We start from the raw sequence: 27,525 nt of genomic DNA on the forward strand, positions 1-27,525 counted from the left end.
CGAAGGAATGAGCGTTACACCGAGGCCTGTACTCTGGAGCGGGATTGATTTGGAGGTGGAGGGTCCGTCATGGTCTGGGGCGGTGTGTCACAGCATCATCGGACTAAGCTTGTTGTCATTGCAGGCAATCTCAACGCTGTGCATTACAGGGAAGACATTGTCCTCTCTCATGTGGTACCCTTTCTGCAGGCTAATCCTGACATGACCCTCCAGCATGACAATGCCACCAGCCATACTGCTCGTTCTGTGCGTGATTTCCTGCAAGACAGGAATGTCAGTGTTTTGCCATGGCCAGCGAAGAGCCCGGATCTCAATCCCATTGAGCACGTCTGGGACCTGTTGAATCGGAGGGTGAGGGCTAGGGCCATTCCCCCCAGAAATGTCCGGGAACTTGCAGGTGCCTTGGTGGAAGAGTGGGGTAACATCTCACAGCAAGAACTGGCAAATCTGGTGCAGTCCATGAGGAGGAGATGCATTGCATTAATTAATGCAGCTGGTGGCCACACCAGATACTGACTGTTACTTTTGACCCCCCCTTTGTTCAGGGACACATTATTCCATTTCTGTTAGTCACATGTCTGTGGAACTTGTTCAGTTTATGTCTCAGTTGTTGAATCTTGTTATGTTCATACAAATATTTACAAGTTAAGTTTGCTGAAAATAAACGCAGTTGACAGTAAGAGGACTTTTCTTTTTTTGCTGAGATAATGTTCCATTCATATTTTTGTTAAGTATAAATCGGCTTGAAAATATATTGCAAGAATTGAAAATGGCTGTCTAGCAATGATCAACAACCCACTTGACAGAGGTTGAAGAATTTTTTCATCTAATAATGTGCAAATATTGTACAATCCAGGTGTGCAAAGCTCTTATAGACTTACCCAAAAAGACTCACAGATGTAATCACTGGCAAAGGTGTGGATACATACGTAAATCATTGGCAGGGGTGTGAATACATACGTACATTCATATTTCTGCATTTCATTTTCAAGAAATGTGCTAAAATGTCTAAAACTTGTTTTCACTTTGTCATTATGGGGTATTGTGTGTAAATGGGTGAGAGAGAAAAAAAAGAATTTCAGGCTGTAACACAACAAAATGTGGAATAAGTCATGAATACTTTCTGAAGGCACTGTAAGTTGAAAACACTGTATGTTAAAAGCTGTGTGTGTGTGAGTATCCCAAAAGACTAAAAGAGCTGTGAATGGATCAGTGATTCACAATTTAGGGCCTTGATGGGCCTGGCAACTGTAACAAGCCGTAATGTGTAATGAAACCATTATCATGAACATCAGGCAACGTCTTGACAACTGGAACACAGAATTGTTCTTGCAACTTTCCAGTGAAACATGTCTACAACATTAATATCTTACATTCTGAGAAAATGGCAACCGTGTTTGGTGGGACGTTTGGTGGGATGTTGATGGAATGTTCTCCTAACCCTCAAAAAACTGGACACAGGAATGTTCTTGCAACGTTCTCATGAAACGTGTCTACAACATTAATATCTAATATTGTGAGAACATGGAAACCATGTCCTGTGTATGTTTGGTGGGACGTTTGGTGGGATGTTGATGGAATGTTCTCCTAACCCTCAAAAAACTGGACACAGGAATGTTCTTTCAACGTCCCATGAAACGTGTTTAGAATATTAATATTATACTGTATATTCGGAGAACATGGCAATCATATTCTGTTTATGTTTGATGGAACGTTGATGGAATATTCTCCTAACCCTTCAGAAACCTGGAAACATAAATGTTCTTGCAATGAAAACGTGTCTAGAACATTAAAGTACTGCTTGACATTAAGGGAATGTTCTAATAACTTTCACACCTCAACATGCTAAAAAGGTTCTGAGAAAGTTTTTGCTAACATTGATAGAATCTTCCCCTAACTAACTGAAAACTGGACTATCAAACATTAGGGACATTTGGCTCCTGAGTGGCACAGCGGTCTAAGGCACTGCATCTCAGTGCAAGAGGCGTCACTACAGTACCTGGTTCGAATCCAGGCTGCATCACATCCAGCCGTGATTGGGAGTCCCATAGGGTGGCGCACAATTGGCCCAGTGTCGTCCGGGTTTGGCCAGTGTAGGCCGTCATTGCTGGCCTTCGCAGCAGAGTTGCAAAGAAAAAGCCATATCTCAGACTGGCCAATAAAAATAAAAGATTAAGATGGGCAAAAGAACACAGACACTGGACAGAGGAACTCTTCCTAGAAGGCCAGCATCCCGGAGTCGCCTCTTCACTGTTGACATTGAGACTGGTGTTTTGTGGGTACTATTTAATTAAGCTGCCAGTTGAGGACTTGTGAGGTGTCTGTTTCTCAAACTAGACACTAATGTACTTGTCCTCTTGCTCAGTTGTGCACCGGGGCCTCCCACTCTTCTTTCTATTCTGGTTAGAGACAGTTTGCCCTGTTCTGTGAAGGGAGTAGTACACAGCGTTGTACGAGATCTTCAGTTTCTTGGCAATTTCTCACATGGAATAGCCTTCATTTCTCAGAACAAGAATAGACTGATGAATTTCAGAAGAAAGTTATTTGTTTCTAGCCATTTTGAGCCTGTAATCGAACCCATAAATGCTGATGCTCCAGATACTCAACTAGTCTAAAGAAGACCAGTTTCATTGCTTCTTTAATCAGGACAACAGTTTTCAGCTGTGCTAACGTGATTACAAAAGGGTTTTCTAATGATCAATTAGCCTTTTAAAATGATAAACTTGGATTAGCTAACACAATGTGCTAATTGGAACGCAGGAGTGATGGTTGCTGATAATCGGCCTCTACCCCTCTGTAGATATTCCATTAAAAATCAGCCGTTTCCAGCTACAATAGTAATTTACAACAGTAACAGTGTCCACACTGTATTTCTGATCAATTTTATGTTATTTTAATGGACAAAAAAATGTGCTTTTCTTTTAAAACATGGACATTTCTAAGTGACCCCAAACTTTTGAACGGTAGTATAAATATTTGGACAAGGAATGTCGGAGCGGCATAGACTAAAATACAGTAGAATAGAATACAGTATATACATATGAGATGAGTAATGCAAAATATGTAAACATTATTAAAGTGACTAGTGATCTATTATTAAAGTGCCCCGTGATTTCAAGTCTAAGTAGAAAGGGCAGCAGCCTCTAAGGTGCTGGTGATGGCTATTTAACAGTCTGATGGCCTTGAGATAGAAGCTGTTTTCCAGTCTCTCGGTCCCAGCTTTGATGCACCTTAATTTTTGTTCACCTTTTCCACAGGCAAGCAACATGTCATTTGCCAGTCTGTCCAGAGGAAAGAAGGTGGCCCTATCATCATTGGGTGTGTTGTCCGCATGAGGGGCCAGCATTGCTCTGATGCTTCACCAGTCTGTGAAAGCTTCAGATCGGGTGCTTCGTCCACCATCTTATCCATGGACTTACAGTGGCATGCTTTCATCTCTTGATCATGCCAGGTTACTTCACCTCCTTTGTTATTATCACATGTGAGAGGATGTTAAAACATGTTGGGTTTGTTTTGTTTTATAGTATTTGACGTGGATATCAGGTGTAAAAGCAGGTGTGTTCTGCCTGTCAGTATGGAATGCATTGCCTTCTGAAATCTTGTAGGAGTCTCCCACACAGAGACTGAAGTCAAGGTGCTTAATGAAGAGGTGTGAGCAACTGACTTGTTTCTAAAGCATACATTCCAAAATTGAGTAATCAGCTTTTTTAACAACTACTAATGACAAACACAAATTGACCTTTTTGTAATATATAAAACAAACTCAAACAAAACCCTGACAACGACATAGAAAAGGGGAATAGATGAGTTAAAGAGGTGAATGCAATGCAGACCGTGGGGGATAGAAAAAGGACGCCGGATTGGAGCACATTCAACAAAACCTGAAGAAAGATGTGTTTTATGAGTGTGGGCACTGTTTATAATCTGCCTCTCCTTGCAAACATGGAGGAGAAGACTACATGTTCTCCTTATTGACAGGGTACTGTGAGCCCCCTACTGGGGTCACAGTGAGAGAAGGGCTCTCCTACAAGCCTTATTTTCCTGGCCAAGCCATTAGCATGGCTCTGCTTATCTACAATGAGGTTCTAGAGTTTTAGGATGGGGAGTTACCTACATTGTGTGTAGATTAGACTCTTCTCCTTGTCATACTAGATATCACACACCGGTACAAAACGAATAGATGTGCGCATGTTCAACTCTTTTTCCTAACGACATCTTTCCACAGGCACCCCAGCCACTATGAGCCATGTGATGGGCAGCGGAACCTAAGCACGATCAGAGGAAGCAAATGGGATTGAAGGTGTGTGGATCTCAATTATACTCCTCAAGCTGCCTACTTTTTTGGGCATCTAAGTAATAAAACCTTTAATCTAATGTCGTTGATACTTCTGATGGATGCCAATGACGGTACTTTTGCTCATTCTCTTCTCTACAGCTATTCATGGAGTCTGCAGTCTTGGTACCATTGGTCTTTTACATGAAGAGACACAGGTGGTGAGACCAAAATAAGACAACTTCATCCAATGCTTTTGATCCCTCTGGTGGCAACGCTGCACTTTTGATTGACTACCGGTATACTCCTCACTTCAGAATTATTCACATTATTCCTGTTTCTTTAATCTACCCCCCATATTTAGCGAAGTATTTCACCCATTGATATTTCGTTTAGTATGTTTTTTTTTTACTGTGATCAATAATTTCAAGCAGTTTTTCCATCACTGATAATGACACCTTTTAGGTCAGGCTTCATGATCAACAGCACTAAATCAACATGGGACAGGTGTTAGGAAAAGTGGTCCATTATCTCACATAAACATTCTGTAGAACTGTTATGTGTAAATACTTAAGTCGTTCCACCAATTTGGTGCCTTTTGAAAAGTGTAAGTTGGCAACAACAAAAAAATGTCAAATTCACCTAATTATAATATTGTCATAAAGAGCACATGTTAAAAAAAACTAGTCTTCCCATTTTAAGAAGTTAAATAAATCAAAACGTGCCTATTAAGAGTCAAACAAAGTAACAGGGTTGACGATTTAATCTTAAAATCAGCCGTGAATCCCCTTGTGACAGGAAGCTTGTGTGCAACAGGGAGTGGCAATTAAATGCAAGCTTCCCAAAAAATGAAATTGTTAAAACAGTTCTAGCCTATCTATGGGTAACATGGTTGACATGTTATGCTTGACCTGCTCAATTTTCCCTCCACAAAACACCAGAAAATGGCCAAATATAGTAGAACCAGCTCTCCTGCTTTTACGCTATGATTTTACTATTAAAAAAATAAAATTAAAATAAATTTTATTGGTCACATACATATATTTAGCAGATGTTATTGCAGGTGTAGCAAAAAGCTTACAAGCATTTCACTATTAGATGTCCAATGTTTCTTAAAAAAAAAAATATTTAAAAAGGAATCATTTCACCATATTGAAGCAAGCATTCAGTTCCCGTAACAGGGTTGACCTTAAAATAAAGTACAAGACCAATACTTACTGAGGGCTAAATAAAGGGAGAGTAATCAAGGTGATAATGAGGTCCAGGTGTGTGTAGTGATGGGGAGCAGGTGTGCGTAATGATGGTGCCAAGACCGGTGGTTAGTACACTGCTGACGTCGAGCATTGGAGAGGGAGTAGGTGTGACACTTAGAGACATTTTGGGGTTAAGAGGTGACACAGAGTTGATGGAGCGACATATCAAAATGCTGAATTTTGGCACTTCAGCAAGTCTTTATTCATATTAAAAATGAGATTTATTGAGTTCTCCATGTTGTCTAAATTAAAGAGCACCTCATATAATATAACAGGCTTTTAAAATGCAACATTGGTGCACGATTTCTACTTAAAATATCAAAGGGACGGAAAAGGAACCCATTTTGGTGGAACGACCCACTTAATGTGTAATAAATCCAATGCATTTTCAATGACTAGATGTGTGTTTTGGGGGGGTAAGGAAGGGGAAGGGTGATTAATGACTTTCTTCATAATGTATATGAATGGAAGTTGGGCTTTATGGACCCCTGATACATGCAATGACTTGGGGCATGTGAATGCATGCACAAAACAAAAAACTGATGAACTGCACTGCATTAATGCAATGTACATATGCATGAGTCAACTGTATTGTTTGAAAGGAAGTCATTGTAAGATACTGAACACTACTCTCTCTGCTCATCTTCATTCCAAAGCATGTCTATTTAGCTTTGAGTCATGTTGGCTTAACATACTCACTAAAATGTCCTGATCGTCAACTGCACGTTGCATTGAGTATAGAAAAAGTATTCCAGTAGCTAGGATTTTGAAAGCAAAGCCCATCTATAGTGCAAGTACACACCTGAACTTTGCATATCTTAAAACACTGCCCAAATGCATTTGTTTTTCACGCTATCTTCAACAATATTTTAACGCTGTGATGAGATTTGTCCTCCAACTATATTAGTAATAGGGAAATATAATTGCTTCATATGTTCAGGTGCATCCAACATGCATTGCATTCAGTGCTAATTTGAAGATACTGTATGTGTATAGCTGTTCCTCTTACTAGCCAAAACACACTGCATTGTCCTGGTTTAAATAAGGGAAAGAGTGTCTCCCATTGAGTGTTTTGAGGATAAAACATAGTAGGTAGCTGAATAAAAATGATTAAACCCAATCGATGTCATGTCTGTTATAGCGTTAAGTATTTTGTTGACATGAAGCTAACTTTAGCTAGCTAAAGGAAACAGAAGTGTCAATGTAGCGGAAGTGGTACTGCCCTGAACGATTCGAGGAGAGAGACGGAGGACGGAGGCTGCATCGTCCAGAGAAAAAGCAGGAATTAGAACCGTAAAAATTGTGAGTTTGCATACTCGGAGACCCGAGAAAAGTTCATTTATGTCTTATGTTTTTATTTCGTGTGTTCAATATTACGCAGTATATCCGTTTCGGTGTAATTATAGTCGTTAGCCATCATGCTAGCTCGCTAACTTAAATTATACAACGCTCCTCGGTGAAGTGTGCTGAACAAGGACTTGTTTTCTAGGTGGCTAGTAAGCTAGCTGAGCTCATGCCAAACTAGCTAGTTAGGCCATGTACGCGAATTGAAAATGGTTAGCTAACTTATCAGCTATAACTGATAAAGCGGGTAACATTAGCTAAATCGTAGTAGAAAATAACTATTGACTTATTCCTACTGAAATGGACATGCGAAAAGTCGATGCCGCAAACATCGTATCTTACAGATAGCTAGCTACTCCTAGCCATTTGACCGACCCTCCACTATTCTGTGGTGTGGTGCAGCTAGCCGTCGACTAGCATCTATAGCTAGCTTCTAACAGGCAGAACACAGGCCTTTGCGGCTAATGTAATGTCACAAGCTGACCCGCAACGTTAGCCGGATAATTATTTTGATTCAACAATAACACATATGTCTACGCCAGCTAGTTAACTACTTTAAATTATATCGTTTGACAAGGATGGTAACCAACGTTACCGTTTGCGAGTTAAAGTTAGTTACATCAAGCCTCTTTCCGCAACGTTAACTAGCTAGCAAATGCCCCGCCATTCAACCACCGTTGTTTAATATCGCATTAAATTGGCTAACGTTAGCTATTAATAACCAACACGTTAACGTTAGATTGCAAAACAATATACATAACATATGTCCCACTAAAGAGGTTAGGTAGCTAATATATATATATATACCAATCGACATTAACCTTTCTATATATTTATTTATTGAAATTAGCTACAATATTTATTGATTTCAAACGGGGTAGGTAGCTAGGGGCGGGTGAAGACGCATCGAAAGGTTATTATTAATGTCGATTGATTGTTCTGTCAGAATTGGATAGCAGTAGTTAACTTAACGATATGTAAAGGTAGCTTGCTAAATTGATGACATTATCGACCCATTAATATACATCCCTGGTTAGCAATTTTATGCATGTAGTCTTACAAGTTATGTAGTGAGTGGTGCCGCCCTACGGCCCCACTACGCATTACTGCCACTACTATCTAGTACAAGCTTGCGTGCAAGAACACATTCAGGACATGAACACACCACCATGCCTAGTTGTATGGAACTCTTACAATGGCGGCCATGCACCAGTAAAACATTAAGGCTAAGTGTAGTTCTACATAGCTTCCTGTTTTAGCTAACATTCAATTGCAATCATATTCATAGAAAATTGCATAATCATGGCGCAAATCACTGAAGTCACTTATTTAGCTATATTTGAAATGGCCTTAGTTCTGGTAGTATGAAAGTAGTTAATATCAGAGTCCCCTAGACATTAATTCATAAGAATGGCATAATCTAACCACTCTATCTAAAAACCAAAAGAAGGCACATGAACATTAATCAGTTAGATTAACCTACTGCCCGGTGTCACCTCTCAGCAGTTTGAATCAATTCTGTAATTGACTAGTCATATGTAGGGTGCTATAGGTATATCTAATATCAATAGTGCTTTCCTTCATCTGCACTATAAAAAGGCCCACCAGACTATTTCGATACACTCCTAACATTCTACTCTCTTTTCTTCTCACAGACTGAAAAATGGACAAGAACGACCTGGTACAAAAGGCCAAGCTCGCTGAGCAGGCTGAGCGCTATGACGACATGGCCGGGGCCATGAAGTCTGTGACGGAGCAGGGTGGGGAGCTCTCCAATGAGGAGCGCAACCTGCTGTCAGTGGCCTACAAGAACGTTGTGGGGGCACGCCGCTCATCCTGGCGGGTCATCTCCAGCATCGAGCAGAAGACAGAGGGCAACGAGAAGAAGCAAGCCATGGCCAAGGAGTACCGGGAGAAGATTGAAACCGAGCTGCAGGACATCTGCAACGATGTGCTGGTAAGAACTGTTGTGGTCCACCCTCTGAAATATAACTTTTAAAATTTCTCTCTAGGTAGGTATGCTGATTTCAATCATTTGTCTTCTCTTTCAGGGACTTCTTGACAAGTACCTGATTGCCAATGCAACTGCAGCTGAGAGCAAGGTGTTCTACCTGAAAATGAAAGGCGATTATTATAGATACCTGTCTGAGGTAGCAGCTGGTGATGCAAAAAAGAGTAAGTAAACAAGACAAGAGTTTATTTAGTTATAGGAAATACACCAAATCACATCATGGCTGCTAATTGATCAGATGTCTGGATAGAGGAAAATGTTAAAATATTCCATAAAGATGTGATGAATTGTACTGCTAAACACTAAGTGCTCAAATTCATCCTTTCCCTTCTTGTTGCCTTTAAAGCCACAGTGGATAATTCCCAGCAGGCATACCAGGATGCTTTCGACATCAGCAAGAAGGAGATGCAGCCAACACACCCCATCAGGCTCGGCCTGGCCCTCAACTTCTCTGTCTTTTACTATGAAATCCTCAACAACCCTGAGAAGGCCTGCACCTTGGCCAAGACGGTGAGTGAGCGACTTCAAGTGCCAAATCATGCCGCCTCAGCTTTCACCCCCAAGACAATCAAAAAGTGCTTCACTCAAAGAATGCAGAGCCATTGTGACATGTCTTATCTTGCCATTTTCTGCATTTGTAAGAAGGCACTTTGGCTCAGCTTGCAAACATGAAATTGGATCTAAAATTGTGCCCATGCTACAGTTATTTCAGCATACCACTTTTTTAACAAATGACTGGCGTGACAATAACTGTATGCATTTGTGGAGCAAAGGGTTAGCTGTGTACTGGAATAACTGGTGGCAATTTAGCATTCTATTCTTAGTGTAATTTCCTCTTTACAGGCATTTGATGAAGCCATCGCTGAACTCGACACCTTAAATGAGGATTCCTACAAAGACAGCACCTTGATCATGCAACTACTAAGGGACAACCTGACTGTAAGTCTTATCCTTCTTTTTTTTGTTTGTGTAATTATTAAATTACTTGACACCAATTCCTCTTATTGTAATTTCTTCAAGTCGACCCATTGATGCTTCCAGTTACATGCATATGTTTTCATTTCTATGGCATGGTGTAGAAGGTACCAAATTCAGTTTGGGGAGTATAATGTAACAAACTTTTTCTCTTTTTTTTGCAGCTGTGGACATCGGAAAACCAGGGAGATGAGGGAGAGACCGGAGAAGGGGAAAACTAATGGAATTGCACTGTTAATCTACCTACACTCTTAAACACAAACAGCTTATAAACATCCCCCTCCACTCCATCAACCCCTCCCCCCTCTGTATGACAAGCAGCCGGAATTCTGACCAACTAGTTTATCCCTCTCAGGTCACTGAGGCGACAGGGTAATGTCCAGTTGTTAGCAGGTTGTCATTTTGTTTGTGAAAATAATGTGGTTGTATTGAGTAGCGAGTCCATGTTGCTGTTATTTTGGGTTTTTTTTTGTGTGTGTGTGCTAAATTGGGTGTGTGAATGACTGACTGTGCTGGGGGCGGGGGTTGTTAATTCTAATCGTCCTTAATTCCTTTGTCCCACCTAGCTGGTTGTGCATATTTCATCATTTTTGTTACGGTCATTTTTTGTGTGTGATTTGTCATGGTATTGCAGGTTTAACGTATGGTTATTAAACTGGCAGTTAATTTTCACCAACACCGATGCTAAGTGTTATATTTTCTTCCCCACGTCACTATTGCTTGCTTCTGAAATTCAGACACAGTACAATCCTGTATTTAACTAACAGTGCAATTCTGCTGTGGGCTCATACAGAAAGGAGGCAGGCTGTATTGTGACACTGGCATCTGGGCGTTTTGCTCTATAATCACTTTCACAATTTCAAGGTTTGATTAAGGGACCCCTTACTTCGCCATGTTAGATTTCCTCCGTTATAAGACATTCCACCAGAATTGTATTAGGCTTTTATGAAAGGCAGAACTCTTTTTGAACAAAGTGGATTATTATCCTAATGGTATAACTCACTGTTCAAGATCAAGCGCTGCTTGAACTCAATACAATGAAAATTGTATGTGCTTAAATGTTGTTCTATGTATTTTGCAAGATTGACTATCTTTCTGTGAAACCTAAAGTAACTGAACCTTTTTTCGAAAATGTCTTATCACACTGTATCAACCCTGCTTGCAAAATATTCCTCTTAAAGCGGTTGTTTCCTCCAATAATTCTGTGCCTGGTTTTCTATTAGACACTTCAAAATGGAAGACGGTTCATGTCTCTTGTTTGACTGCCAAGAAGTTGAAATTGAACTTAGACCGTCTTCTATTCTCTCTTAGAATCTCAACATATTTGTTATGTTTGTTCTATGGTTTGTAAGGTATGATGTCATAATTTGCTCTCATGCCCCTAAACTCCACTGCTTTGAACATAAGCCTCTGAAGCCATTGCTGTACAATTTATTGTGAAGCAGCAGATTGGAGACCCAACCCATACCACAACCCAAGTAAGAAGCAGTGTCACAAATTCACAATATCAACACCACCATTACATCCCACAGAGTAAGACACCCATCTACATATAGCGGCCAGTCTGCTTTCTTAGAGTCAATTCTCATCTTTATCTGAATAAATAAAATGTGGAACAGGCTATCTTGCTTTGTTTTTACTGACCAGTATTCTTTCTGGCCAAAAATGTGTTCCTATCAAACCTTTTCATGTGATTAAAATACATGTTGGAGAATTGGTTTTAATGACAGGCCTGATGGAAACGGCTGATTTGTCGGTAAACATTCCAAATGTTGATTAAACAAAATATGCTAGACAAGGAGGGCTCTTGTGTCGGTAAAATGTATTATATGAGAAATGTGGATGGAAATGCTTTTATACATAAATATCGACATAAGCATTATATCGGAGTAAACTTGCGGTCTCACGATATGTTGTGTGGTACTCCCACTGACTCGGGAAAGACATGATGGTTGATGCTTGGCTGCAAATTTCATGTAGTATAGGCTATCCTACTTGCACTGTATCTGCGAGCTGTTGTTCAGAGCACACGTGCAAAGAACACAATATAGCTGAAAATGTTTTGTGACAAAATCATCAGTAAAGTTAATCATTCAATGGAAACCCATTTAACTTTTAGTCTTTATTTGGTACATGGGAATTTAACAGCAAAGTTGTTTTTGTGTACTATGTCATCACGCACGTCAATTTGAAGGAAACATCTGGGGAAAATGCACATTGTATTTATGCGTTTTTTATAATATTGTCATGAAAATCTGTTGCCAATTGGATGGAAACCTAGCTTGAGACAGTCTATTTGCACAGTGCGCACATGGTTGTTAAAAGTTAGAATAGCTAAAAGTAGCTATTCATGAAATTGGGAAAACAGGTTATAGATTGAATGTTTGTCTTCCAAAAAACATCCCAGTTTCACTTAAGTAATAATTTGTAAACGGTCAAAGTCCAAGTGAAATAAGGTTGTGTTTAAGATTTTTTTTAAAGGCAGAATGTCTTCATCTTTATTTTTCAACAGTATTTACAAAGTACATTATTGTACAATCATTGGTTTTTGCCAATTATCAACCTGGTCTCTGAGCATTTTTGTATTATTCTGTATGTAAATCTGAGATAGCATATAGAAAATAGACTTTCATATGGCATGTATAAATTTGTGTCCATCTCCCATTTCGTATGATATGTTATGAATTCTAGCAAGCTGGCTAGCGTTAGCTAAGCTAGGGGTTAGGGTTAAGTTTAGGAGTTACATTAATAAGGGCAAGGGTTAGATAAAGTCAGTATCTGGTGTGACCACCAATTGCCCCATGCAGCTCTACAAATCTCCTTCGCATAGAGTTGATGAGGCTGTTAATTGTGGCCTGTGGAATGTTGTCCCACTCTTCTTCAATGGCTGTGCAAAGTTGCTGGATATTGGCGGGAACTGGAACACGCTGTAGTACACATCAATCCAGAGCATCCCAAACATGCTCAATGGGTGACATGTCTGGTGAGTATGCAGGCAATGGAAGAATTGGGACATTTTCAGCTTCCAGGAATTGTGCACAGATCCTTGCGACACGGGGCCGGCCACACATTATCATGCTGAAACATGAGGTGATGGCGTCAAATGAATGGCACGACAATGGGCCTCAGGATCTTGTCACGGTTTCTCCGTGCATTCAAATTGACATTGATAAAATGCAATTATGTTCATTGTCTGTAGCCTGCCCATTCCATAACCCCACCGCCACCATTGGACACCAAATTCATAACGTGGACTTCAGCAAACCGCTCTCCCACACGACACAATACACGTGGTCTGCAGTTGAGGCCAGTTGGACATACTGCCAAGTTCTCTAAAGCGATATTGGAGGTGGCTTATGGTAGAAAAATTAACACATTTTCTGGCAACAGCTCTGGTGGACATTCCTGCAGTCAGCATGCCAATTGCATGCTCCCTCAAAACTTGAGACATCTGTGGCATTGTGTTGTGTGACAAAACCACATTTTAGAGTGGCCTTTTATTGTCCCCAGCACAAGGTGCACCTGTGTAATGACCATGCTGTTTAATCAGCTTCTTGAAACACACATGTCAACTGGATGGACTATCTTGGCAAAGGAGAAATGCTCACTAACAGGGATGTAAACAAAGATAAATAAGCTTTTTTGAAAATGTCTGGGATCTTTTATTTCAGCTGATGAAACATGGGACCAACACTTTACATGTTGCATTGATATTTTTGTTCAGTGTAGTTGAAAAGTTGCTAATTAGCGAAAATTAGGAGATTCAAACTCTCAACCTTTTATACACCCACACAACCACCCTACTTTTGTTTTTTTGCCTAAAGTAACCATCTGTCTTATGTAACCATACAGTACCAAACATAACATATTCTAATTTAGTATAACGAATTTACGTTTACGCTACGTCTAGTATATGAGACGAGGCTGCAGTGATGTATACACCTGTCACTCATTTGTTTTAACAAATGTTGGACTTTTACTAAGTGCATATGATTAACAATGTTCCATTGTACATTTCCTTATCCTTTAACTGTTTGCAAAAACAAGTGTCGGGGACCCAGTTTTCTGTTTTTTCGAATCCCAGAATGTACGTGAACTACTTTTTAACGCAGAAGATTTAGTCGGGCCGCGTCGACATCGTTTATAATATTCATGGCCACGGAGTAACAAGGTTGGTGTTTCATAAGGGTACGCCGTTGGGGTCTTTGAGTGTCAAAAAAGATACACGTTAAAGAACACTATTTGACGAGTCAATAAGCTTGTGCAAGCCAAGCGCCACTACTACTATCAGTAGCACTGTCAAGCTGTACAAAAAAAGTCTGCGAACAACACAAGCGAACGATGTGTTTACAATACCGAGTTGGTAATAAGGCATTATTTGTTCGACCAAATGGAAAAACGTATGTGTGAGCATTTGGAATAAGATCAGGATAAAAAAAAAAGGAAATATATTTGATACAGATGTTATTAGCAACATCTGGAGTAGCTAGCTAGCTTTAGCTTGGTACCTAGCTAGCGTCAATGCAACCAGCCTGAAACTGCAGTCATTTTCAATATTCTTAGTAATGATGTAGGAATCGTTGTAAGTATTAGCTAGGTTGCCACTTGTTGTTCGCCTATTGAAACTGAACTTAAATTCATGAAAATAACTAGCTAGCCATCGACTTAATCCATAGCTAAAATTATAAGCAGCCAGCTAGCTTCGTTCTTGGACGGTGGGTGCTTGTTCGCAGGCTTTTTAGTACAGCTTTGCCAGTGCTACTAGTAGTAGTGGTGGCGCTTGGCTTGCACGGGCAAATTCAGCACACACAACAGTCTATAGTAGAATTGTGTTATTTGACGTGTCAAATTAAAAGCTTATTTGAAGCGTCAAATGGTGTTATTTGACATATCTTTTTTGACACGCAAAGACCCAAACGGCGTTCCCTACTGTAGTTTAATGACAAAAAAAAGAAAGTTTTATAGGCCAGCACTTTGTAAATTAGGTAATCTGACTGAGCTCTGTTTCCACCTTGGGCATTTGAATAAGGTCAGTCATTCTCCAATAATATGGATTTATAAATGCTATTTTCTGGAATTTATTTTGATTTCATTAGTGATGCTGGAATTGATAGGCAATCACGAGTCCGCCAACTTGGCTAGTGACCGTACCTAGCTAGCTGACATTAGCCTAACGTTAGATAACTAGCTATCTATGTACGTAGCTAAATAGCTAGCTAGCAAGCCATGTAGCTAAGCAAACAAGTTGCATTTCAAACAAACGCCGGACCGTTTGAATGCTACCTGCAAGAAATCTGCAATCTGTTTCAACGACGAACTAGTAAGCAATACCAATTTGCTAGTTAGCTACAGTAGTTAATTTAACTCACTGCGTACCAAGCATCAATGATCGTGTCACCAGAATAAGATCTTAGATTTTTATTGGAAAGGAGCATCAAGCAAATCACCTTGCACTTTCAGCACCCTGGGAAGTTCATAATTTATTAGGCCTTATTAATCTGTAGCCTAATAAATAGCAGCTTTCCTGAAGAGTTGTAGTGGGAGGACCACACAACATGTCATAGTGTGACTCCAAAGCCTTGTTTCCATTGGCATTTAACATTAGGGCCAAGTTTGAGCTGGCTCAAATGGAATTCTGAAATTCAAGCTGGGTTGATGGAAACCCGGACCCAGTTTCACAACTGGTGCCAAAGGTGGCGCTCCCTCTTTTCCCCCTGCCCCGCTACAAAGTTTCTCCCTGCAGGCGGTCACTGAGTCCAAGGTGCTAAAGGAGCTCCTTAAACTTGACCCCAAAAAACCATCTGGGTCAGATGGTTTAGACCCTTTCTTCTTTAAGGTTGCTGTCCCTATCATCGCCAAGCCTATCCCTGACCTTTCTAACCTGTCTTCTCTCTGGGGAGATTCCCATTGCTTGGAAGGCAGCCACAGTTAGTCCTTTATTTATTAAAGGGGGAGATCAAGCTGATCCTAACTGTTATAGGCCTATTTCTATTTTGCCCTGTTTATCAAACGTGTTGGAAAAAGTTGTCAATAATCAACTGACTGGCTTTCTTGATGTCTATAGTTTTCTCTCTGGTATGCAATCTGGTTTCCGCTTAGGTTATGGATGTGTCACTGCAACCTTAAAGGTCCTCAATGATGTCACCATTGCCCTTGATTCTAAGCAATGTTGTCCTGCTCATTTTATTGACTTGGCCAAAGCTTTTGATACGGTAGACCATTCCATACTTGTGGGCTGGCTAAGGAGTATTGGTGTCTCTGAAGGGTCTTTGGCCTGGTTTGCTAACTACCTCTCTGAAAGAGTGCAGTGTATAAAGTCAGAACATCTGCTGTCTCAGCCACTGCCTGCCACCAATGCTGTTGTATTGTTGTCTCTACCTTCTTGCCACTTGTGCTGTTGTCTGTGTCCAATAATGTTTGAACCCTGTTTTGTGCTGCTACCATGGTGTGTTGTTGTCATGTTGTGTTGTTGTCATGTTGTGTTGCTACCAAACTCTATGTTGTTGTCTTAGGTCTCTCTTTATGTAGTGTTGTCTCTCTTGTCGTGATGTCTGTTTTGTCCTATATTTTATTTAATATGTTTTTATTTTTAATCCCAGCCCCCATCCCCGCAGGAGGCCCCGCAGGAGGCCTTTTGCCTAGTTAAATAAAAAATAAAAACCGCTGTTACTATGCAACCACCATGTTGATCACTGCTGGATGCTGACACAACATTAGCTAGCACATGGACAAGCAGTACTGCGGTAATCCTACATTACAGAAATTACTACCATAGCTCTTGGTTCATTTTTGCACTACACAAATGTTTTTGTGAGAACAGTCAGCCCTCAAATGCTAGCTACTTAACATTAGCTAGAAGGAATTTTAGCTGTCAAGGTCATATTGAAAGCTAGCTAGGTACATCATATCAAACCTGTCGTCTGGTTTGCTTGGTTAGCTTGCTAGCTGATAATCAACTCCATGGAAAGCAAGGTAGGAATTAAGATAGCTAGCTTGTAATGCTAGTGAAGACGCTAACCGTTTAGCTAGATAGCTAACGTCAGCAAGCTAAATACATGGCTCAGGCTGGCACCCTTGGTGAGGGTGAATAAAATTCTTCAACATGCTAGCTAGCATCATTAGAGAAGCCGACTGCAGTCACATAATGGCTACTTAGCAACATTACATAATTTGTCATTTCTGGAGGCAGTGGAAACACAATTTGAGCTATCCCACCCAAGGCCTGCCACACCTGGTTTGACTTTAAAGTGATAATGGAAACGGGCCTCAGGTTTACTCCAAGTTTACTTCGATATAATGGTTATTATATTTACAGACAGAAAATGAGCTCCCCTTGTCTACCGTATTTAGTTTTGTAGACATTTGGAAAGTTTATAGGCCTGTCATCACTTTTTTTTCAATCCAGCATGTAAGTTACTTTACTTGCATAAAAAGGTTAGATGGAAACCTGGTTACTGTGCCTAAATGGATGAACGATTCTTCAAGTCTGACATGTTAAAATGATCTTGGCAACCGGGGCGCTCAAATTATGGATAAAAATATACAGTACCAGTCAATAGTTTGGACACACCTACTCATTCCAGGGTTTTTCTTTATTTCTACTATTAACCTCTCTAGGGTGGGGGGCAGTATTTGCACGGCCGGATAAAAAACGTACCCAATTTAATCTGGTTATTACTACTGCCCAGAAACTAGAATATGCATATTATTATTGGCTTTGGATAGAAAACACCCTAAAGTTTCTAAAACTGTTTGAATGGTGTCTGTGAGTATAACAGAACTCATATGGCAGGCAAAAACCTGAGAAGATTCCTTACAGGAAGCGCCCTCTCTGACCATTTCTTGGGCTTCTACACTCTCTTTATTGAAAACTGAGGATCTCTGCTGTAACGTGACACTTCCTACGGCTCCCATAGGCTCTCAGAAGGCGGCAAAACGCTGAATGATGTCTTTGCAGGCCCTGGCTGAAAAACAATAGCGCATTTGGATAGTGGTCGATCAGAGGACAATGAGACTGAGGCGCGTGCACGAGGCGACACCATGTGTGTCTTTGAACGTAAACAGGGTTTCCCAGTCAGAATATTATCGTTTTTTTATGAGAAAAATCGCATAAAAATTTATTTTAAACAGCGTTTGACATGCTTCGAAGTACGGTAATGGAATATTTTGAAATTTGTCACGATACGCGCCGGGCGCGTCACCCTTCATTACCCTTCGGATAGTGTCTTGAACGCATGAACAAAACAGAGGATATTTCAACATAACTATGGATTATCTTGAACCAAACCAACATTTGTTATTGAAGTAGAAGTCCTGGGAGTGCATTCTGATGAAGAACAGCAAAGGTAATCAAATTTTTCTTATAGTAAATCTGACTTTGGTGAGGGCTAAACTTGGTGGGTGTCTAAATAGCTAGCCCGTGATGGCTGGGCTATCTATTCAGAATATTGCAAAATGTGCTTTCACCGAAAAGCTATTTTAAAATCGGACACCGCGATTGCATAAAGGAGTTCTGTATCTATAATTCTTAAAATAATTGTTATGTTTTTTGTGAACGTTTTATCGTGAATAATTTAGTAAATTCACCGGAAGTGTTCGGTGGGAATGCTAGTTCTGAACGTCACATGCTAATGTAAAAAGCTGGTTTTTGATATAAATATGTACTTGATTGAACAAAACATGCATGTATTGTATAACATAATGTCCTAGGATTGTCATCTGATGAAGATCATCAAAGGTTAGTGCTGCATTTAGCTGTGGTTTGGGTTTATGTGACATTATATGCTAGCTTGAAAAATGGGTGTCTGATTATTTCTGGCTGGGTACTCTGCTGACATAATCGAATGTTTTGCTTTCGTTGTAAAGCCTTTTTGAAATCGGACAGTGTGGTTAGATTAACGAGAGTCTTGTCTTTAAAATGGTGTAAAATAGTCATATGTTTGAGAAATTGAAGTAATAGCATTTCTAAGGTATTTGAATAATGCGCCACGGGATTCCAATGGCTGTTGAGTAGGTGGGACGATTTCGTCCCACCTACCCTAGAGAGGTTAAAATGGGCACGAATGTTTTTCAAAAATCGCTGTAGCGCCCCCTATCCTAGGCGACCGTCAAGAGGTTAACTGCGCGAGCACAGTGCATTTGGAGTACTCTACCGAACGCGCAAACAAAAAGGTGTTTTGACATATATATGGACTTTATTGACACAAATGAACATTTATTGGGGAACTGGGAGTGCATTCCGACGAAGATCATCAAAGGTAAGGGAATATTTAATGTTATTTCTGAGTTTTGTTGACACCACAAAATGGCGGGTTTGGTTTCGTCTCTGAGCGCTGTACTCAGATTATTGCAAAGTGTGCTTTCGCTGTAAAGTTTTTTTGAAATCTGACACAGCGGTTGCATTAAGGAGAAGTGTATCTATAATTCTTTGAATAACAGTTTCATATTTTATCAACGTTTATGATGAATATTTCTGTAAATTGATGTGCTCATTCACCGGAAGTTTTGGGAGGCAAAACATTTCTGAACATTACACGCCAATGTAAAATGGGTTTTTTGGATATAAATATGAACTTTATCGACCAAAACATACATGTATTGTGTAACATGAAGTCCTATGAGTGCCATCTGATGAAGATCATCAAAGGTTAGTGATTAATTTTAGCTGTATTTCTGGTTTTTGTGACGCCTCGGCGCTGTCCTAACATAATCTAATGCTATGTTTTCGCCGTAAAGCCTTTTTGAAATCGGACAATGTGGTTGGATTAACAAGAAGTTCATCTTTAAAATGGTGTAAAATAGTTGTATGTTTGAGAAATTTGAATTCTGAGATTTTTGTTGTTTTGAATTTGGCGCCCTGCTATTTCACTGGCTGTTGATAGTGTGTACCACGGGTGGGACGCTAGCGTCCCTCATTTCCCAGAGAGGTTAACTAGGCAAGTCAGTTAAGAACACATTCTTATTTTCAATGACGGCCTAGGAACTGTGGGTTAACTGCCTTGTTCAGGGGCAGAATGACAGCTTTTTACCTTGTCAGCTCGGGGATTCAATCTTGCAACCTTACGGTTAACTAGTCCAACGCTCTAACCACCTGCTTTACATTGCACTCCACGAAGAGCCTGCCTGTTACGCGAATGCAGTAAGAAGCCAAGGTACGTTTCTAGCTAGCATTAAACTTATCCTTTAAAAAACAATCAATCAATCAATCATAATCATTAGTTAACTACACATGGTTGATGAAATTACTAGTTTATCTAGCCTGTCCTGTGTTGCATATAATCGATGCGGTGCGCATTCGCAAAAAAGGACTGTCATTGCTCCAACGTGTACCTAACCATAAACATCAATGTCTTTCTTAAAATCAATACACAAGTATATATTTTTAAACCTGCATATTTAGCTAAAAGAAATCCAGGTTAGCAGGCAATATTAACCAGGTGAAATTGTCACTTGCATTCATTGCACGCAGAGTCAGGGTATATGCAACAGTTTGGGCCGCCTGGCTCATTGCGAACTAATTTGCCAGAATTTTACGTAATTATGACATAACATTGAAGGTTTTGCAATGTAACAGGAATATTTAGACTTAGGGATGCCACCGTTAGATAAAATACGGAACGGTTCCGTGTTTCACTGAAAGAAAAAACGTTTTGTTTTCGAGATGATAGTTTCCGGATACGACCATATCAATGACCTAAGGCTCGTATTTCTGTGTGTTTATTATATTAAAATTAAGTCTATGATTTGATAGAGCAGTCTGACTGAGCGGTGGTAGGCACCAGCAGGCTCGTAAGCATTCATTCAAACAGCACTTTCGTGCGTTTTGCCAGCAGCTCTTCGCAATGCTTCAAGCATTGCGCTGTTTATGACTTCAAGCCTATCAACTCCCAAGATTAGGCTGGTGTAACCGATCTGAAATGGCTAGCTAGTTAGCGGGGTGCACGCTAATAGCGTTTCAAACGTCACTCGCTCTGAAACTTGGAGTAGTTGTTCCCCTTGCTCTGCATGGGTAACGCTGCTTCGAGGGTGGCTGTTGTCGATGTGTTCCTGGTTCGAGCCCAGGTAGGAGCGAGGAGAGGGACAGAAGCTATACTGTTACATTGGCAATACTAAAGTGCCTATAAGAACATCCAATAGTCAAAGGTAAATGAAATACAAATCGTATAGAGAGAAATAGTCCTATAATTCCTATAATAACTACAACCTAAAACTTCTTACCTGGGAATATTGAAGACTCATGTTAAAAGGAACCACCAGCTTTCATATGTTCTCATGTTCTGAGCAAGGCACTTAAATGTTAGCTTTCTTACATGGCACATATTGCACTTTTACTTTCTTCTCCAACACTTTGTTTTTTGCATTATTTAAACCAAATTGAACATGTTTCATTATTTATTTGACGCTAAATTGATTTTATTGATGTATTATTTTAAGTTAAAATAAGTGTTCATTCAGTAATGTTGTAATTGTCATTATTACAAATAAATAAAACAAATAGGCCGATTAATCGGTATCAGGTCTTCTTTTTGGGGCCCCCAATAATCGGCATCGGTATCGGCGTTGAAAAATCATAATCGGTCGACCTCTACTTTATACCCCCATCAGCAGCCCCTGAGGTTTGTACACGTTTATGAATAGGGTTGTAGTTCAAGAGTATTTCCATATTGTTCAGGGTTAGGAGTTCGTTCAACTCTGAGACGATCCTGTCGACAGTTCTATAGAACCCTTTTTAATCTTTATAAGTTTTGGGGGTTCCGATATCCTTTTGCAATAAAAATCACGGTCCTTATCCTTGATATTATACCAACTATGGAGGTATGTAATCTCGCTGAGACCTACTTCCCAGGCCTCTGATAACTCTATAGGCTTTGGAAAATTGGTTGTATAACTCGAACTTTGGTTATTCATATATATGTGCAGACGCATTACTGGGGAGAGTCAGGTAGAAGCCTTTGTGTTCCGTGATGCACTCCTGTGTACACTCGAATGATGTTGTATTTATCATGCATGAGGGTTTAAGTTAACCCTTGTTGCCTCCACCACATCGTGCTCTAATACCCAACTGTTGAACTTTTGGGGCCAGTTTTTCCAATTGAACAACACCCATTTTTTACCCTTTTCTCTCTTTTGATCCAGAATCTCCTCCACGTGAAAGACTTTGTCTTTACCCATCTGTACCTTCTGTAGTTCCTTCTCATAAAAGGAACCCTCTATAAGCTCCCCGTCATAATCTTTTAACTTGTAGACAGGGGGTATACGTGGTAGACATTCGGTAACTGTGAACAACTCACCGTTGTAACCTTGCTCATATTTTTTGTTGAAAACACCCCTCAACTTGGATATACGTACCAAGTCCCCCATCGTGAATTTAAAATCAATTTTTTTCTTACGACAAAGGGGGAACAAACCATACAGATTTTTAAAGACTTGAAAAGTGTTTTCAGAAGAGACCTCGGAGGGCTTCATCCTTATACTCTTATGGTAGCTGTAGTTGTAACCCTTTACTAAATCTTGAACTATATCGATATATCTATGTGTGTTGTGAGCTGTAAAATATTTCCACATCCTCTCCTTCAAAGTTCTGTCAAAGTGTTCAACAACTGAAGCTTACAAATCCGAACCTGTAGCAAAATGTACGATATTGTGCTTCTTCATGAGTTTCTGAAAAGTATTATTAAAAAATTATTTTCCACCGTCGGTTTGCACTTTCTTGGGGGCTCCTCCTTCCTTCAAGATAGAGTCAAAGGCTGGTTAAAGTTAAAGTCCGGTCTGTATATTCTCCTCCTTCGGCTACAGTATAGAGTTTCACTCTACAGGCAGGGTAATCAAACAGATAACCCCATTGCTGTCCAATAGACATCATCACTTGATCTTTCAGAGCAGTTGCGGGTGGTATTTGGGTTCTATACATATTTAGAAACCGCTTTTTTGGCGCATCGTATATTGTTGCTTTATACTCTGACCTTTCTCTATGTTTCAACCAAGGTCCTGCTTCCGTTACGGTCATCACGGGTGTGTCACTGATCACAAAAACCATGTTTAATTTCTTTAGTGGTTTATCGTGGGCGCTTGTTGTGTTCTGGGGCTTATTTATAATGCGTCTGCCCCCCCAATACCCCCGGACATTCCTGTTTCATAGACAACAGCCCTAAGGTCACTAAAACACGGTGGGGGCCATACTCTTTGAAATGTTCAAACACATCCCCCAGCTCAACGAGGTCCCTACACATCAATCATCATGACAGCTTCAAAGGAACCGATGCAATATAAGCATAAATTAACACTCACTCTAAAGCGTGAGAACAGGAACAGGATGCCCATATATGGGCACTCCCTAGAGCACATGATAACTTCCCGCCAGGATGCCCATATATGGGCATACACACGTTACCCATGACATAGGGTCATAAATCACACGTTTGACGTGTGCCGTCTACTGTATTCTCTCTCAGACCCTTTACTCAGTACTTTGTTGAAGCACCTTTGGCAGTGATTACAGCATCGATTCTTCTTAGGTATGACACTACAAGCTTGCCACACCTGTATTTGGGGAGTTTCTCCCATTCTTCTCTGCAGATCCTCTCAAGCTCTGTCAGGTTGGATGGGGAGCGTTACTGCACAGCTATTTTCAGTTCTCTCCAGAGATGTTCAATCGGGTTCAAGTCCTGGTTCTGGCTGGGCCACTCTAGGACATTCAGAGGCTTGTCCCGAAGTCACTCCTGCGTTGTCTTGGCTGTGTGCTTAGGGTCGTTGTCCTGTTGGAAGATGAACCTTTTTTGGTACCCTTCCACAGAGCTGTGCCTCGACACAATCCTGTCTCTGAGCTCTACGGACAATTCCTTTGACCTCATGGCTTGGTTTTTGCGCTGACATGCACTGTCAACTCTTGGACCTTATATAGACAGGTGTGTGCCTTTCCAATCACGTCCAATCAATTGAATTTACCACAGGTGGACTCCAATCAAGTTGTAGCAACATCTCAAGGATGATCATTGGAAACAGGATGCACCTGAGCTCAATTTCGAATCTCATTGCAATGGGTCTGAATACTTATGTAAATAAGGTATCTGTTTTTATTTTTTATTTTTAATTTTTTTTATTTCACCTTTATTTAACCAGGTAGGCAAGTTGAGAACAAGTTCTCATTTACAATTGCGACCTGGCCAAGATAAAGCAAAGCAGTTCGACAACATACAACAACACAGAGTTACACATGGAGTAAAACAAATATACAGTCAATAATACAGTAGAAAAATAAGTCTGTACGATGTGAGCAAATGAGGTGAGATAAGGGAGGTAAAGGCAAAAAAGTCCATGGTGTCAAAGTAAATACAATATAGCAAGTAAAACACTGGAATGGTAGATTTGTAGTAGAAGAAAGTGCAAAGTAGAAATAGAGATAATGGGGTGCAAAGGAGCAAAATAAAATAAATAAATACAGTAGGGGAAGCAGTAGTTGTTTGGGCTAAATTATAGATGGGCTATGGACAGGTGCAGTGATCTGTGAGCTGCTCTGACAGCTGGTGCTTAAAGCTAGTGAGGGAGATAAGTGTTTCCAGTTTCAGAGATTGTTTTGTAGTTCGTTCCAGTCATTGGCAGCAGAGAACTGGAAGGAGAGACGGCCAAAGGAGGAATTGGCTTTGGGGGTGACCAGAGAGATATACCTGCTGGAGCGCGTGCTACAGGTGGGTGCTGCTGTGGTGACCAGTGAGCGGAGATAAGGGGGGACTTTACCTAGCAGGGTCTTGTAGATGACCTGGAGCCAGTGGGTTTGGCGACGATTATGAAACGAAGGCCAGCCAACGAGAGCATTGGAGGGTAGTATATGGGGCTTTGGTGACAAAACGGATGGCACTGTGATAGACTGCATCCAGTTTGTTGAGTAGGGTATTGGAGGCTATTTTGTAAATGACATCGCCGAAGTCGAGGACCGGTAGGATGGTCAGTTTTACTAGGGTATATTTGGCAGCATGAGTGAAGGATGCTTTGTTGCGAAATATGAAGCCAATTCTTTGGATTGGAGATGTTTGATGTGAGTCTGGAAGGAGAGTTTACAGTCTAACCAGACACCTAGGTATTTGTAGTTGTCCACATATTCTAAGTCAGAACCGTCCAGAGTAGTGATGCAGGCAGCGATCGGTTGAAGAGCATGCATTTAGTTTTACTTGTATTTTGGAGCAGTTGGAGGCCACGGAAAGAGAGTTGTATGGCATTGAAGCTCATCTGGAGGGTTGTTAACTCAGTGTCCAAAGAAGGGCCATAAGTATACAGAGTGGTGTCGTCTGCGTAGAGGTGGATCAGAGACTCACCAGCAGCAAGAGCGACGACATTGATGTATACAGAGAAAACAGTTGGCCCAAGAATTGAACCCTGTGGCAGCCCATAGAGACTGCCAGAGGTCCGGACAACAGGCCCTCCGATTTGACTTACTGAACTCTATCAGAGAAGTAGTTGGTGAACCAGGCGATGCAATCATTAGAGAAACCAAGGCTATTGAGTCTGCTGATGAGGATGTGGTGATTGACAGAGTTGAAAGCTTTGGCCAGGTCAATGAAAACGGCAGCACAGTATTGTTTCTTATCGATGGCGGTTACGATATCGTTTAGGACCTTGAGCGTGGCTGAGGTGCACCCATGACCAGCTCTGAAACCAGATTGCATAGCGGAGAAGGTGCGGTGGGATTCGAAATGGTCGGTAATCTGTTTGTTGACTTGGCTTTCGAAGACCTTAGAAAGGCAGAGTAGGATGGATATAGGTCTATAGCAATTTGGGTCAAGAGTGTCCCCTCCTTTGAAGAGGGGGATGACAGCAGCTGCTTTCCAATCTATGGGAATCTCAGACGACACGAAAGAGAGGTTGAACAGGCTAGTAATAGGGGTTGCAATAATTTCGGCAGATAATTTTAGAAAGAAAGGGTCCAGATTGTCTAGCCAGGCTGATTTGTAGGGGTCCAGATTTTGCAGCTCTTTCAGGACATCAGCTGAATGGATTTGGGAGAAGGAGAAATGGGAGAAGGCTTGGGCGAGTAGCTGTGGGGGGCGCTGTGCTGTTGACTGCAGTAGGGGTAGCCAGGTGGAAAGCATGGCCAGCCGTAGAAAAATGCTTATTGAAATTCTCAATTATAGTGGGTTTATCGGTGGTGACAGTTTCCTATCCTCAGTGCAGTGGACAGTTGGGAGGAGGTGTTCTTATTCTCCATGAACTTTACAATGTCCCAGAACTTTTTTGAATTTGTGTTGCAGGAAGCAAATTTATGCTTGAAAAAGCTAGCCTTAGCTTTTCTAACTGCCTGTGTATATTGGTTTCTAACTTCCCTGAAAAGTTGCATATCACGGGGGCTGTTTGATGCTAATGCAGAACGCCATAGGATGTTTTTGTGTTGGTTAAGGGCAGTCAGGTCTGGGGAGAACCAAGGGCTGTATCTGTTCCTGGTTTTAAATTTCTTGAATGGGGCATGCTTATTTAAGATGATGAGGAAGGCATTTAAAAAAAATAACCAGGCATCCTCTACTGACGGGATGAGGTCAATATCCTTCCAGGATACCAGGGCCAGGTCGATTAGAAAGGCTTGCTTGCTGAAATGTTTCAGGGAGCGTTTGACAGTGATGAGTGGAGGTCGTTTGACCGCTGACCCATTACGGATGCAGGCAATGAGGCAGTGATCACTGAGATCTTGGTTGAAAACAGCAGAGGTGTATTTAGAGGGCAAGTTGGTTAGGATGATATCTATGAGGGTGCCCGTGTTTACGGCTTTGGGGTGGTACCTGGTGGGTTCATTAATCATTTTTTGTGAGATTGAGGGCGTCAAGCTTGGATTGTAGGATGGCTGGGGTATTAAGCATGTCCCAGTTTAGGTCACCTAGTAGCACTGAAGATAGATGGGGGGGGGGCAATCAGTACCAGAGCACAGCTGGGGGCCGAGCGTGGTCTATAGCAGGCGGCAACGGTGAGAGACTTGTTTTTAGAGAGATGGATTTTTAAAAGTCTGTAGGATGGTCTGTACCCAAATTGTTTGGGTACAGACCTGGATAGTAGGACAGAACTCGCTGCAGTAGATTGCAACACCGCCCCTTTTGGCCGTTCTATTTTGTCTGAAAACGTTGTAGTTAGGGATGAAGATTTCAGAGTTTTTGGTGGACTTCCTAAGCCAGGATTCAGACACAGCTAGGACATCCGGGTTGGCAGAGTGCTAAAGCAGTGAATAAAACAAACTTAGGGAGGAGGCTTCTAATGTTAACATGCATGAAACCCAGGCTATTACGGTTACAGAAGTCATCAAAAGAGAGCGCCTGGGGAGTAGGAGTGGAGCTAGGCACTGCAGGGCCTGGATTCACCTCTACATTGGAATAGGATGCAGGATGCACCCGAGCTCAATTTAGAATCTCATTGCAATGGGTCTGAATACTTATGTAAATAAGGTATCTGTTTTTATTTTTAATACATTTGCAAATGTCAACCTGTTTTCGCTTTGACATTATTGGATATTGTGTGTAGATTGATGATTTCGTTTATTTAATCAATTTTAGAATAAGGCTGTAACATAACAAAATGTGGAAAAAGTCAAGGGGTCTGAACAATTTTCAAAGACACTGTATAGGCTTCTTGTCTGTTCCCAGGTAGGACCCTCAGTGTGCGGTTGATAATGTACGAAAGGGGCTGGTCTCTTGGAT

General features: G+C 40.9%; 1 protein-coding gene and 1 long non-coding RNA gene across 2 annotated transcripts; both read left to right on the forward strand.

The window, feature by feature from the left end:
- The first annotated feature begins 3,364 nt into the window (after window positions 1-3,364).
- LOC115166319 (uncharacterized) lies at window positions 3,365-5,310 on the forward strand. The gene is made up of 3 exons (XR_003870300.1): window positions 3,365-3,451; window positions 4,226-4,300; window positions 4,436-5,310. It is a non-coding gene; the product is annotated as an uncharacterized LOC115166319 (long non-coding RNA).
- Window positions 5,311-6,704: 1,394 nt separating this feature from the next.
- Window positions 6,705-11,477, forward strand: LOC115166318 (14-3-3 protein beta/alpha-2). The gene is made up of 6 exons (XM_029720224.1): window positions 6,705-6,828; window positions 8,526-8,827; window positions 8,922-9,045; window positions 9,228-9,391; window positions 9,725-9,820; window positions 10,021-11,477. Exons 2-6 carry the CDS (start codon window positions 8,534-8,536, stop codon window positions 10,075-10,077), a joined length of 735 nt encoding a protein of 244 aa, XP_029576084.1. The 5' UTR covers window positions 6,705-6,828; window positions 8,526-8,533; the 3' UTR covers window positions 10,078-11,477.
- The last annotated feature ends 16,048 nt before the right edge of the window (window positions 11,478-27,525 follow it).

The sequence above is a fragment of the Salmo trutta genome, chromosome 28 (assembly GCF_901001165.1).
Source record: "Salmo trutta chromosome 28, fSalTru1.1, whole genome shotgun sequence".
NCBI classification, from domain to species: Eukaryota; Metazoa; Chordata; class Actinopteri; order Salmoniformes; family Salmonidae; genus Salmo; species Salmo trutta.